At 38.6% G+C, this 15,501-nt stretch overlaps 1 protein-coding gene across 1 annotated transcript in view; it reads right to left on the minus strand.

Moving 5' to 3' along the window:
- LOC309556060 (histone deacetylase 9-like) overlaps nt 1-15,501 on the minus strand; it is an 861,320-nt gene that overhangs the window by 256,097 nt on the left and 589,722 nt on the right. Inside the window, exon 5 of the mRNA XM_082258372.1 lies at nt 8,723-8,961. Coding sequence (XP_082114498.1) covers nt 8,723-8,961 — 239 coding nt within the window. The remainder of the gene's footprint in view (nt 1-8,722; nt 8,962-15,501) is intronic.

A 15,501-nucleotide genomic window follows, 5' to 3' on the forward strand; every position in this document is an offset into this window, starting at 1 on the left:
ATTAATATCCAACATCGACCTGAAAATCTGGGATTACATTTTGGAATAGAGATTTTATACATACCCGTGTGAATATTATATCCATAGAAGTCAATAAAGACACCATGGATGTCTCACATTAATACGGAGGTAAGGCATCCGAAATACCAAGGATATAATATATAGTCTACCGTGGTTAATGGATATATTTATTCTGCTGGTTCCCTGTTTTTCTTTTTTCTTCTCCCCTTTTTTTATTAGAATTTACCATCTGTCAAGTCCTGAAGGCACCCCCATTGGAGGATAACCACCACAAGTTGTTAGGAACTCTTTCCTTCTTCTTATACTTGGAGAGAATTTTTTCTCTTCCCCTTTTTACATATTAGACATTTTGATCATCATAACAGGTGAATTGATTCATAGTCTTCTACATATATGGTGGTTTAAATTTATGGAAACCCCTCCTTTTCACTGATAATGAATTATTATCTTTAGGTAATGAATATTATGAGTTAATATCTGACTCTTGCTCCTACACTGTGGGATCACTATATATCCCCCCCTTTCAGGACAGATATTTCTGGCTCCAAAGGTCTGCAGGTATGTGAACTCCTACCATGCGATATGCTTGCTTCTCTCTTTTTCCTTTTCTTTTCTTGCTTAATTTTCTATAGGGTATAAGATAAGGTTTCTGATTTATTGATGGCTAATTAGCCAGGAATGTCTCTCACAATAAGATGGAGTAATATGTTGTCGCAACTACAAAAAGTATCCATGTTTATGATTTGATATATAATATTTAGCTATTATTATAATTTTTTTTTTTTTTTTTCTTCTTACATTTTTTTGATTTATTTCTGGCATATGCTTTTCAGGAATATACACAGATTCCCTGAGGAAGATTCTGGTATTATACAATTCTTTGAAACGCGTTGGACTCTGTTGTGTACCTGTAACATTGTATTGTATCACATGTCTATTTATACCGTTACATATGTAATATAAATTACCTTTGATGATTTTTCTTATAATCACCTTTCTCAATAAACTATTTTATTCTAAATTAATCTTTCCTATGAGAGATAATTACTAGTTGCCCTTAAAGTCCCACCCACCCAAAAGGGGGTTAGTCTTCTTTCACAATTTTCATGGGATTATGGTAACATCTTACCTGGAAACTACCTACATATCTTTACAGTCTATGTTTTGGGTGGATAACACACCCGACCCCCATTTTCTGTAGATAGTTCACAGGTTACCCACTTTTTTAGATTAACAATTATATTTTTTCAAAATTAATTTACAAAGGGTTTTTTAAAGGGGGAAAAGGGTCTTTACCGGAAACTTTCTCCTATAAACCCTTCTCCAGGCTATCTATATAGCCTGTATACTATATATAACCCAGAATGGGAGGCTTTCAGGGAGATGGATGGGAGGAGTTAATGTCAGACATTGAAAGCAAATTCCAACAAAAAGAACAGATAGAATCAGACATCTTTACCCTATTTTCCACTCTAAAACGTTTCTTAGAAAAAAAGTCAGCATTACACTGGCATATAAAAACTTTTGACAAGTATGTGAAGGAAGGCCTGAATCCTTTAGGTCTAAGGATTCAGATCTTCCCTACCCTTGAGAATATTTCGTCAGAACTCAAACAGGATTGGGAGAGAATTCTGAACGATTGTTCAAAAAATTTAATGATTCTTCTTCAAGCTGAATATTTAAAACAACTGAAACTCATAGAAACAGAAGTTTCCGCCATTAATAAACAACTAGATCCGCTAAAAACCTCCCCTTTATACACAGAACAAGAGAGTAAATTAAAAACATACCTAGAGGATTATAATAAAGCAATACTGCAAAGGAAGGAGAAAAAATACTGGAGGGATAGGATAGCCTTCAATGAAGGCAAGGCATATAGATGGAATCAAGGACAACGGAATATTAGACGCAGGGGGGAATATAATAGGAGTGAAAATTACTCCTCTGACTCCTCTGCTTCTAATTCTTCTCAAACTAACCCTCGGGGACGTCCCAGAGGCGATTACCCACAATGGGGAAAAAATAAGGATAAAATCAGGAAAAAAACAAACAACCCTCAGGGATCAACACATACACCCAAAAATAAGGAGGGCACAAAAAGTGAAATTGCAGGTGGTTCCATGGAGAACCTGGATTCCACTACTACACAACCAGATGGGGCGGCAACCAGTAAATCCCAAGGCACCAATAGCAAGGGTCCTTTTTTAGGAAGACCCCATACGAGACAAGCAGTCAAAACGCAAGTCAGTATGGACTCCTTTGCGATACGGGTAACCGAGAAAACGGACTAACTATTATCAATTTGTCATCCCATAATCTTACCAAAGAGGAGGAGGATCTACTTAAATTAGGTTTATCTTTTTGCCCTAGTCAACCAACAGATAGGTTTAGTGTCATCAAAGACATAAACCTCTTTGCTAGGGACATTTTCTTTAAAAGTAAATATTTTAAAGATACAGATAAAATACAAAAACCTGACCCTAAACTTAGAGCAGCAGAATATCGAGCTCTTAGGGACTTAAATTTACTTCTGCAGGAAAGTGGATACGATAATGAAGAGATTTGGGAAAATCTAAGTGACTCATCAGATGAGGAAAATACACAAATACACGGTAAGGATCAAACTCCCATTAAACAATTTAGGAGAAAATCTCCAAAATTTCCTCAACTCAATCAAAACCCAACAATAGCTCTCTTCGTCAGGCAAGTCTCTAAAGACATTGATAAACTTAACACTCACTCCAATAGAGATAACCTCCCCCCGGACCAACGTAAAGCTTTAAAAACCCTCCAAAAAAATAATGATATCACTATTAAACCCAGTGATAAGGGGGGGAACATTGTTCTTATGAACAACATAGATTATGAAAAAATGTGTCATCAACTTCTAGACAATAAAACTTGCTATCAGAAAATATCAGCCAATACAATCTCAAGATTCAATGAAGAATTTTATGCCATCCTTGATGGAGCCAGGGAAACAGGTATAATTACGACAGAATTGTGGGAGTACATGAGGACACCACATCCTCGTACCCCCACTTTTTACTGTCTACCAAAGGTCCACAAAGACCTAAAAAATCCACCAGGCCGCCCTATAATATCTGGGAATGGCAGTATCACGGAAACTGCAAGCCGTGTGGTGGATGCCCACTTAAGACCATATGTCACAGGTTTAACATCCTATACCAAAGATACTATTCATATGCTTCAGATTCTAGAGAATGTTACCATACCTCATAATGCTATCCTAGCGACTATAGATGCAGAATGTTTATATAATTCTATACCACATGACAAAGGCCTCTCTGCTATAACCAAAATTTTGCAACAGAGTGGGCATCAGGAACAAAACTATAATGACTTTATCCTAGACATTTTGAAATTCATTTTGGAACATAATGTGTTCTCTTTTCAGGGCTCCCACTACCTCCAGGTACAGGGAGTAGCGATGGGGACCTGTTGTGCCCCATCCTACGCAAACCTGTACCTGGGGGAGTGGGAGCACAAAATTATTACCAGTGAAGACTTGTCGATGTACTTCTGCCACGTTGTTCTATGGCAGAGGTACATCGACGACATCTTCCTGGTATGGGATGGCCCGGTGGAGCTACTGGAAGAATGGCTTACTAGATTAAATAAGAACAATATGAATTTGTTCTTTACTATGCACTATGACTCAAAATCTGTGGACTTCCTGGATATTACCATCAACAAAAGTGATGAGGGTTATATAACAACAACCTTATTCAGGAAATCCACAGCGGGAAATACCCTGCTGCATTCAGCTAGTTTTCACCCCGAACCTCTTAAGAGGTCAATTCCATACTCACAATATTTAAGAATTAAGAGAAACTGTTCCTCTGAAGGCGACTTCAGGAAAAAGGCAGGTGAATTAACGGAGAGACTCCTCGAAAGGGGATACTCGAAGACCTGTCTTAGGAAAAATTTCAACAGGGTACAAAACATGAAAAGACAGGACCTACTTTTCAAAACTCCCAAGAAAAACGAAATCCCTCAAAAGAATCCACCAAGAATAATTCTGAATTATTCCAATGAACATGATAAAATCTATGGGATTCTTAAAAAGCATTGGGCAATATTGAGGGAAGACCCTACTCTCCAACATATAGTTACACCATCTCCAGCTATCACCTACAGAAGAGCCACCTCCATGAAGGACAGTCTTGTCCAAAGTGAATATAGGGGCTCAAATAGAGAAGACCCCTGCAGGGATAAAGGGACATTTCCCTGTGGCAATTGTGACCAGTGCAGGGTGATAGTGAGATGCAAAACCACTAGGCTTCCCAATGGTGAACTATTTCACCCCAAACATTTTGTTAACTGCAAAACCAAGGGGGTCGTGTATCTGATGCGATGTGAGTGTAAGGCTTTCTATGTTGGGAAGACCAAACAAGAACTTGGAAAACGTATTAGCCAACATATGCAAAGCCTAAATATTGGTAACTTATATCTGCCACTTGGCCGACATATGGCCATCACCCACAGATACAGGACCCCCAAGGTAACTTTTTGTGCCCTGGAGAGGGTGCATGTTCCGGCCAGGGGGGGTGACTGGAACAAGCAGCTACTCCAGCGGGAAATGCGCTGGATTGTGAAGCTTAGGGCCACCACCCCCCCTGGCTTAAACGAAATGGAGAGTTATAGACCGTTTCTGGAGGGATTTTTCTCTGGAAAGACGGACTAATGGGTCCCCCCACATTAGCTCTATTTTAAATACTCAAACGTTGATTTGTATATAGTTTTCTGTCAGTTCTATAGACTTTCTTGATGTCTCCCCTGTTTGTTTATCAGGGTTTTTATCACTAACTTCTCCTCCTTCCCCTTATCAACTTCTCCCCCTTTTTTCCTTCTCCCTTTACTCCTAGTGAGTATTCTGAGGATATATATTTATAAGTATGAAATCTTTTAGGAAAACACAATGTCTTTAAGTGGGTTTATTTAAGAATGATTTACTTGTTATACAATGTATGTATTATATTCATTTTCATGAACAAACTATGTGATTGCAGGATGCGACCACTATTTTCTTCCTCGATATAGTGAGATTAAGGGATATTCCCCTATTTATAAAAAACATATTTCCAGGGATTTTTCCCATTTTTTCTTATCCCCATTTCTCTATTTCTTTTCTCTCCCTTTTTCTATTTTTTCCCTCCTTCCGCCTGGTGGGTTCACCAGCGGCTTTGGAGCCATAACCTTGCATAGCACGGTTTGGTTCTGTTCTTTTTTTGGGGAGATTACCCACAGCATAGGAGCCCGGCACGGGTGAGACATTCTCCAATGGAGATCCCCATTCAATAGGGATGTCCTCATTTAACAACTGGAGAAATCAGCGTCTTTTCAGCTGGATTAATTCCCGACAATTCTTTCGGGAATTCCATGTCTGAACCCCGGGTGAGCTCAGGGGGTTAAACGCTATCTCCCGTGCCGGGGCGATATCTGATAGGATTTTCCCTCTCTGTCAACCAGTACCATGCCGTTTTTTACAAACAAGTAATCTATATAGATACATATATAACTGAGGTTTTGTTTCATTATGTATCAATGGTCTGATCATATTTATGATCGGATTCTTCAGTGTTATATGTTCATTTCTCTTTCTATTCTTCATCGCTATTTCACTCTGTCTTTTGGTGGTGTCCACGGACCGCGAGAAACATGGGCGGATATATAACTATGCCCATCCATAAGTCAGGGCGGAAGTATGTCTCTGACGGCGGCTACGTGGTACGCTTCAACAATAAAGACTTTAAGGGCGGATGTGTCATCACCATAGACTTGCGAGATTTCCCGCGAATTAGGGAAACGGAGGTGACGACATTGCAGTGCGCCGATTAGACGCAATCTCGCGAGACTCAGCGAGAATTCACGGCAATGGTTTGATATTTAAGGAAACGCCGAGAGTCAGTCCGGAGAGTTATCTCTCCGTGACATGACAGGTCTATTGCCGATTTTTCCTACAATCAGTGAGTATGCCTTAGGGGATTTAAACAGCCTATGCCAGGCTTTGACTCCACATAAGGGGATTTTTGTTTTGTTACCTTCAGGATACTGGATGGAATTTATAAGGCTGCGCTATTAAGCCTTGGGACCTGTTTGACGGCCAACGCTTATGGATAGCAACTAGATGTTTTACGTTCCACCTACATTAAACGGTATTTATACGTTATCTTAACGGGCAAGATTCATGTATGGTACATTCTCATATATGGGGAACTAGATGAGAAAATACATTCTTCTTTTTTATATATTGTTGCAGGCATTTAGTTGGTATTGATACCGATAAATACTGCAGCCCTTTAAGTGGTGGGGATACTATGGACAACCCACCTCAATATTGAGGTAAGACAGTTCAAATCTCAATAATCCATTATATATTTCTTTTTCCCCCCCTTTTTTGGGGGGGGATTTATTTCTCCTCCATATAAAGTTATATATTATCCATGTATCTGTCCTAGATTAATATCCAACATCGACCTGAAAATCTGGGATTACATTTTGGAATAGAGATTTTATACATACCCGTGTGAATATTATATCCATAGAAGTCAATAAAGACACCATGGATGTCTCACATTAATACGGAGGTAAGGCATCCGAAATACCAAGGATATAATATATAGTCTACCGTGGTTAATGGATATATTTATTCTGCTGGTTCCCTGTTTTTCTTTTTTCTTCTCCCCTTTTTTTATTAGAATTTACCATCTGTCAAGTCCTGAAGGCACCCCCATTGGAGGATAACCACCACAAGTTGTTAGGAACTCTTTCCTTCTTCTTATACTTGGAGAGAATTTTTTCTCTTCCCCTTTTTACATATTAGACATTTTGATCATCATAACAGGTGAATTGATTCATAGTCTTCTACATATATGGTGGTTTAAATTTATGGAAACCCCTCCTTTTCACTGATAATGAATTATTATCTTTAGGTAATGAATATTATGAGTTAATATCTGACTCTTGCTCCTACACTGTGGGATCACTATATATCCCCCCCTTTCAGGACAGATATTTCTGGCTCCAAAGGTCTGCAGGTATGTGAACTCCTACCATGCGATATGCTTGCTTCTCTCTTTTTCCTTTTCTTTTCTTGCTTAATTTTCTATAGGGTATAAGATAAGGTTTCTGATTTATTGATGGCTAATTAGCCAGGAATGTCTCTCACAATAAGATGGAGTAATATGTTGTCGCAACTACAAAAAGTATCCATGTTTATGATTTGATATATAATATTTAGCTATTATTATAATTTTTTTTTTTTTTTTTTTTTTTTTCTTCTTACATTTTTTTGATTTATTTCTGGCATATGCTTTTCAGGAATATACACAGATTCCCTGAGGAAGATTCTGGTATTATACAATTCTTTGAAACGCGTTGGACTCTGTTGTGTACCTGTAACATTGTATTGTATCACATGTCTATTTATACCGTTACATATGTAATATAAATTACCTTTGATGATTTTTCTTATAATCACCTTTCTCAATAAACTATTTTATTCTAAATTAATCTTTCCTATGAGAGATAATTACTAGTTGCCCTTAAAGTCCCACCCACCCAAAAGGGGGTTAGTCTTCTTTCACAATTTTCATGGGATTATGGTAACATCTTACCTGGAAACTACCTACATATCTTTACAAGGATGGGACCTCTAAGCAACAGACACCCTGGGAGAAGTAACTATATTTTAAAGGGAAACCCTTTCTACATGCAGTTGACTACAAACGGGGTGTGGATACAAGAGCAGTCACCCTGCACAAAGTGAGAGCAGTAGTAAATGGTCATTGTCATAGGAAGCTCCTGAACAGAGGCAACCGTTTATGCTTGCTAACTGCACAGATCTGAAAGAAATACTAAAGGCACACCAAGATTCAAGTAACAATACAAATGGCTCTTGTATTTAGGCAATATTTGCCTATCCCTGAATTCAGCTTTAATGCATCATGATGTGAGCAGAATTCATTTTTCAAGAGCCATTAAAGCCAAACTCTAGTCTTAATTTTTTTCAAAGTAAAAACTCTTTTCACGCTTTTATTTCTGTCTGCGATCCATCTGTGGAGTTTTTTACGCACTTTCTGTCCCTGTCTGTCTTTGTGCGCAGTATTTAGAGTAGTTAAGTTTATTTCAATTAGTGTTCTTTTGTATTTGTGTTTTTATCCTTTTTTGGCACAAAAGTTGATAGGAGCTTTTGTGACCCTCAGGAACATTTTAAAGCTTGTGTCACCATTAAAAACCATCATAACCACCATAATTTCACCTTCCACAATGTCTCCAATTAATTTTGCAAAAATGGTAAACTTTTGCTGAAATATGATTTGCATTTCATGGAAATAAAAAACGTCTCTCCTTATTCTGAACTCTGCTTCTGAAATTTCAGACTCCCAGCTGTCATGCTGATTCCTTGATATTTAAAATACTATAAGCATTGGCCTTGGCCTTCTAACTTTCCTGATCTGCATGCTTGCTTCAAGTCAGTGATTTGGAAGTTTTGAAGTCAGTGGATGAGCATAACAGCCAGACAACGCTCATCTCCAGATAGAGGTTTGCAATTAAAGCCGCCTACTTCTCTCATGATTGGTTTACTGGAAGTCATGTTCCTTTTGCTAAAGGAAAACACAAAAACAAAAGCAAGACCACTAGAGTATACTACAACTAGTCTTTAGCAAACTGGTACCTTGAGGTGCTCCTGCAGCTGGGCTTGGTGTTGTCTTGTGAGGTTTTCATGTTGCTTCTGAAACTCAGCAATGAGCAGCTGTTTTTGAATCTGCTGCTGCTGCTGAATCAGTAAAAGCTCTTGGTGCAGCTGCTTTTCTCGTAAGCTAGGATCTAAGATAGGCATGATTGTCCTTAGATCTGTCCGTAGGTCCAGTGGTGTGATGGGGTCCATACCTACTGGAACTTCAGTCTTCACATCTGTAAGAGAAATCAAACAGAACATAAACACACATAGAACATAAAGAACCTATAACAGGAACATCATTTTTGCATAAAAATGAAAGAGTAATTTTTTTAATCTTGTTTATTATTTTAAGTTCCATTTAATGCATTTATATAGCTCTGAGTAAAGGTGTGACAAATTTCCAGAGACCATATTGAGATATTTCACTGACTTGATAAGGTAGTAGTTTGGGCAAACCAAACTCTAATTTGAAAAGCTTTAAAAATAGTCCATTGTTTCCCACAATACGAAAGGCCATAGAGACAGACAGACTTTAATAGTTGTAGTGTAAGCATATTGTCCTACATCTACCCAAAGACACCTAAAAGGTGTAAAGTGTGCGCATGAAAGTTGTTAACCTTTTCATATAAAATGATGCACACAGGGAGATATATCTGGTGCCAGCCAAAGGACTGGCCAGAGAACAGAACAAAGCAACTCACTATATTCATTAAGTTTGGTCATTCAGAGATGCCTGAGGAAGTCTGCTTTGCCCATAGTCATGGAGGTCATGATCAGACCAGACAAAATCTATATCATAATCAAACGATAATAAAGAGTCAGTGCACCCATAACTCATATATTATCTCTCATGGACACACATAGAAGCAAGATGTTCCCTCTCAGGCATTAAGAAAAAGGAAGTAAGTAAACTGGCCTAGGTCAGTATCCAGAGAAAATAATGTAAATTGCAAATAATGTTGCTATAGCGCTAACCCGGGAGGATGATTTATAAACAAGTTAGGTTTTTCTATACGTCGTCTGAAAATTCTACATGTGAAATCTAATCCAGTGATCTAATCTGGTTTTTAAGAATAAATAAATAAGCACATATAATTCTACAGTGAGGGCTTGAAATATGTCCCAAAGTTAAAGAAATTGTTATTGTATTGCAAAAGGAATACTTAATACATTGATAAGTAAATTAGTGGTTGTAATGTTTTCAGGTTTTCAGATACAATTAAGTTAGAGCAGTGCCAATGACCCTTTGAAACTGCCATGTCTGCAAACAAATTGGTCAATATCTCATCAGTTTCTCCAAGAGATCTAACATTTTTCAATCCTCTAGAAAGTAAGTTTGGACATGCAACATTCATTAATAATAAACAGTAACCCATTTTCAAAATTTTAGTTGAGAGTCCGGGTAAGGGTAACAGTACAATACTAAATTCACCATGAAAGCAATCATTTTGAATAGTTATCTTCCATTCCCAGGCACAAAGCAATGTAAACTAGCATAAAAGGCATCAAAACCATTGATGCTCTACTGCTGATTACAGCAATTTCTACAATGTTTCAATCTGGTGAACAGTTTTGTGATCTTACTTCATATAATACAAGTTCACTGCCATATCTGCAGCAGTTTATTTTCAGGTAACTGTGAAGACTTAAAATGGCAATAACATATGTTTTTCATTCATGAGCTTATTATCACTATACAGCCAGAATATAGCTAGCATAAAACAAGACTTTAGATGGTGGCCTCTCTTGCATGCGCAATTCATCTGCAAAGGGATGACCAAGGAGCTTTTCTAATACTTGATCATTAGACAGACATGAATGCACACATTGGACGGATATGCATGTTTGTGGTTATGGAGGCAGCAGGGGCTGGGCACTTATCATGGATGTGTTGGGAAAAGATCATCCAAAAAAATGTATTAAGTTGATGACATGTAAAAAGCATGATATACTTACCTACTCTGTGCAACAGAATTCTCTTCTTGTGGTGGTCCATAGACAAGCTCCTTCATCACAGGACTACAGCAGAGCACAGCGCTGAACCAAGTGAGGTCACAGGTAAGTATAAGGGGGTTTAGGGGGCATACTGTTACCTTAACATTTTTTACCTTAATGTAGGGAATATATTAGGGTAAAAACACATTTAGGCTTTAGAAACACTTTAAGATCTAGGAACTCTAGGAAATTTTGTTTGGCTCCCTCTTTAGTTGAAATGCATATTATAAATGCATATTAAATAACCAATACATTTGGTTTTATACGGACATATATATCAAGGATCTCTATTGAGTGCCTCATCGTTATCACTTCTTAGGAGGCCAGAAATGTATTTATCCAGATATGCTTTAAAATTCACCTGTACTGAAGATATAGTAGCAGCCACTTCAAAATGACTGCACATTTGTACCCCAGGGTCCCCAAAGCCAATAATGCTATATTATGCAAATCTCAACTGTATCTACAAAGTTACCTCTTGGCCCTGCCAGCCCTTTCACCTCACTCACACATGGTCAGCAAGATCACCCTTTAAAGTACTGGGCAAATAGAAAAGTACAGAAAATAGGAAAAGGGTGGGTAAAGTTCTGACTTTCTAAACTGAACTAAAATCAAGGTTAGCATGACTGAGTGCCCTCTTGAGGTTGAATTGATATGCATGCATCTGGAAGTGCCTGCTGTAACACCGAAGGGACAAGTTTGTATTTTTAGCTCCAAAACATGTTTGCTTGAAAATGTATGTAAAACCTAGTTTCTAGTAGATTTGGCTTCATGTATCATCGGGGTTGATTTACTATAGTCAACTCCACTGTGCACTACAAATGCACTGCAAGTGCCCTTGGAAGTGCAGTCACTGTAGTTTTGAGGGGAAGATCTGAAATGAGGGGAAGCTCTGCTGATTTCTATCATCCAATAATGTGAAAACAAAAATGCTGTTTTTTATTTTCCTTGCATGTCCCCCTCAGATCTACAGTTACTGCACTTCTAAGTGCACGTAGTGCACAGTGAATCTTCCCTTAGTAAATAAACCCCTTTGTACACATTTTTCTTAAAGTAGTTCTAAAGGCAGAACATTTTTACCCTAATGCATTCCCTGCATTAACCTTCCTAGCGGTATTCCCGAGCGTGACTCGGGGTTAGATTTTAGAGCCAAAAGCGGTAACCCCGAGCCACACTCGGGGTACCGCTAGGAAGATCGCTGGATCCTGGAAGAGGTTTTACTTACCTTTTCTCCGGGATCCAGCGAAGAATACGGGCGGTATGCTGCGGCGGAGCTTCCTCCCGATCGTCTGCGAGCCCCGGCTTCCGTCTCCGGCGACGTGACGTCCGCCAGGGTGTGGAACCGGTGGCAAATTCAAATGTAAAACACACCAAACACACTGATATCATTCAAAATAAAATAAATTCACATTACATTGCCCCCCAGTGCCCTTTTCTGCAGTTTTACTCTACTTTTTATGTATATACACAGTATGTATATATATACAGTATATATAAATAAATATATATATATATATATATATATATATATATATATACGTATATATATATATATACATACATATACATATATATATATATATATATATACGTAATTCTTGTGGATGAGCAGCCCAAACCAACTGTATACATTATATATATATACTGTATATATATAATATATATAATAAATGTATACAGTTGGTTTGGGCTACTCATTCACAAGAATTACATGCAAAATAATGGTACCGCTTTCAGCACCTAAAATCCAAAAGAATCATACCGCCAGGGAGGTTAAGGTATACATTTTTTCAGGGGAAGTATCGCACCCTCACACCTCCGCCCCCATACTTACCAGAGTCTTATCTCAATCCAGCGCTGTGAGGGGCAGGGCCAAGCTGCTCTATGTGTAGTTAGAGACACACAGCCTGACTTGCGAATGAACTTGCAGGTACACCCCCAAAGGAAGCAGCTTCCTATGGTGGTGTTCTGATAAGAGGAGGAGCCTGGAGTGCCAGTGGGGGACCTCAGAAGAGGAGTTTTGGAGCCACCATGTGTAATACCATTGCACAGAGCAGGTAAGAATAACATGTTTATTATCTGTTTAAAAAAAACTGAGCCTTTACAAACACTTTAAGCAAATCGTTTTTTGGTGAATGTGTTGCACAGTGTATACCTAGAGATCCTGCCAGCAACAGCACTTCCGGTGGCAGTGCTAATCCACTTCTTCGCAATTAGCAGCACCATCACCAGCCTACAGTGTGCAGCCCTTCGCTTGGTTAGTTGTTCATTGGGTTACATATCTGGTAGACCTGACAATTAGCCCAATGGCCTGTGTAAGGACTGCACAAGGAAAGCTGACAATGCTGCCTCTAATTGTCTGTGTTCAATAGCAGGTGCCGTCACTGATTGGATCTCTAGTTAGCAGGCAACATATTCGAAAAAATTATTTGCTTAAAAAAATTATAAATTGAGACATGATACCAAACATACTGAAAATAGATTTTGGGTTAAAATACACTTTACGTAGTCACTTTAAAAGACTTGGCAACTTTCTACATCTCTTTCAACTAGATTAAATTTGGAAATCCTAAATAATCTTCTGTCATTGCTGAAAATGAGTTATTTATTGATTTAGTGTGCACTACAGTATCCTGTATATACCGCTAAAGAATAAGTAGCACACTTTCCTCCCACAGTAATTCCACCACCCACTTATATGAAAATATTTATCACCTAAACTGATGGAAGAGGGGTCGTCAGCTCATTGCAATCCAGTCATATCAATTCTAATGCTTGGCTTTTACAGCCTTTTTCCTGTCACTTCATCACAATGAATTATGTATTGAAATGTTCAGTGTCTCCACAAACTATCTCTCTCATTAGAATAGGCTATTAAATTGACATAACGTAGGAGGTTATTTCAATGGCTAGCAATTAACAATTGCTGTATATATCAATCAAGGCTTATGCAGTTTAGGTCGAGAAAAATCGAAACCTGACTTATTTTTGTATAAAGCAAAGAGTGTTTCTTGGTCCGTTGTTTAATATTTAAATACATCAGGTTTGAATAAATGTAAAATATCTTGCAAAGTATGTTCCTGACACATAATGCAGTGATGTTGCTATTTATAGCTAGAAAGTAGTAATACTGCATACTTATATTTAGAAAGTAATGATGTTAGTTCTGTCAAATATAATGTAGCAATGCCCCCTAGAGGACATAACACTTTAGGGATTCTCCTGGGTTACCCATAGCAACTAGTTGCAGAAACGTATCACTTTAAGTTCTTGGCTCAGTCGAAGATCAGTCCAGGGGATGTTGTTTTTGTGGTTTTATTGTAATTGGGATGGGAGAAGGGATGAGTAGGATACCCCAAATGTTAACTATTCACAATGCTGAGGACTCTAAACTTGAGAATGCTGCAAGGCCGCTGCTTTATCCTGCCACTTGAATGAAGATGAGATAAGTGCTTCCATTAATATTTCTCTTCATGGCACTCCCCTAGTACCTCCTTTCTAACTGGGCTAGCTGACACCCGTCCACTGACTCTACACTCTGGAGTGGTCCCTTTCCTGGGCAGACCCCTGGGCAAGTTCCTCTGTACTCACGGACACTGTTTTTCCAGATTCTGCCGTAGTCAGCTTCTCCTGGACCTCTGGGTTCAGTCTCATGCCCCTGGTACACCTTGACTTTTTATACCCTGTCCCATAATGCACTGTCTGTGCCAACCCACTGGGACAGTACCAAAAGCCTGTGTACCATTGGTTAGGTTTCCTCCAGCATCCAAAGTGCCTCCCCATTGGATCAGTAGGGGACACTCCCTGAGGCCAGATGAATACACACTGGGCACACTGAGTAGACCTAACTACCAATCCTGCTCCCTGATAAGCAGTGTGAACATAGATTTTGCCTGTTGCTCTTCTGATAAGCAGACAGAGCCAAAACTACTCTTTCTACCTAGCACCTGACTAGAAGGGTGCTACATCATTTTATAACATATTTCTGCAGTGCTTATGTTAACGCAAGGAGGTAAGGGCAGTAAAGCCATCAGGCTTGTCATGCAATGCATGCTTTTAATTTACATGTAATAAATACATATGCATCCCTTATTTTAAAATCATATTTTAGAGGTTTATTTGGAGTTTCATCATCTGTAGGAAAATTAAATGTCCAGCTGCTGCTTTTGTTTTTTTATACTCATTAAATTTCTCTGTGACATCTTATGTATGTGCATATTTAAATAGTTAATTAACAAAGAAAATATATGTATGCCAGAAAAGGACATATCATTTATATTACATGTATATACAAGCAATTACATACTGCATTAAAAGCCCATCTAAAGTCAAAACCTTTCTATGGGTTTAAATTTACTAAAGTGATTGGTGCTCAGTTCTTTACCTATTACACACAAATAAGGTGAATGTAGCTCACAATCTAATAATACAAACAATTTTAGATTTACAAACATCTCTTCTTAATGCCTATGTAAAAAGTGGACATCCTCCCACTAACAAACAGTCCAGTACTAGTGGAAAAGATTGGCTTTGGCCTGTCGCCTATGTAGCAACACCCCTCTAATGCATTTCACCCTCCCACTGGCTTAACCATGCGGATTAGGCCAGTGGGAAGGTGAAATACTTTAACCAGTTGCCGACGAGCCGCTGCACTTTTCCAGCGGCAAGGTGGCTTGGCCGCGTGAACCAAAACAACTGTAGGTCGATCGCGCGCTGGTCTAGGGTACGCACGCCCGCTGTCCCAGCGATGTGCTGATTCAGTTCAGAATCGATCAGTC

This window comes from Pelophylax lessonae, assembly GCF_965119305.1.
Source record: "Pelophylax lessonae genome assembly, chromosome: 5".
Lineage (NCBI taxonomy): Eukaryota > Metazoa > Chordata > Amphibia > Anura > Ranidae > Pelophylax > Pelophylax lessonae.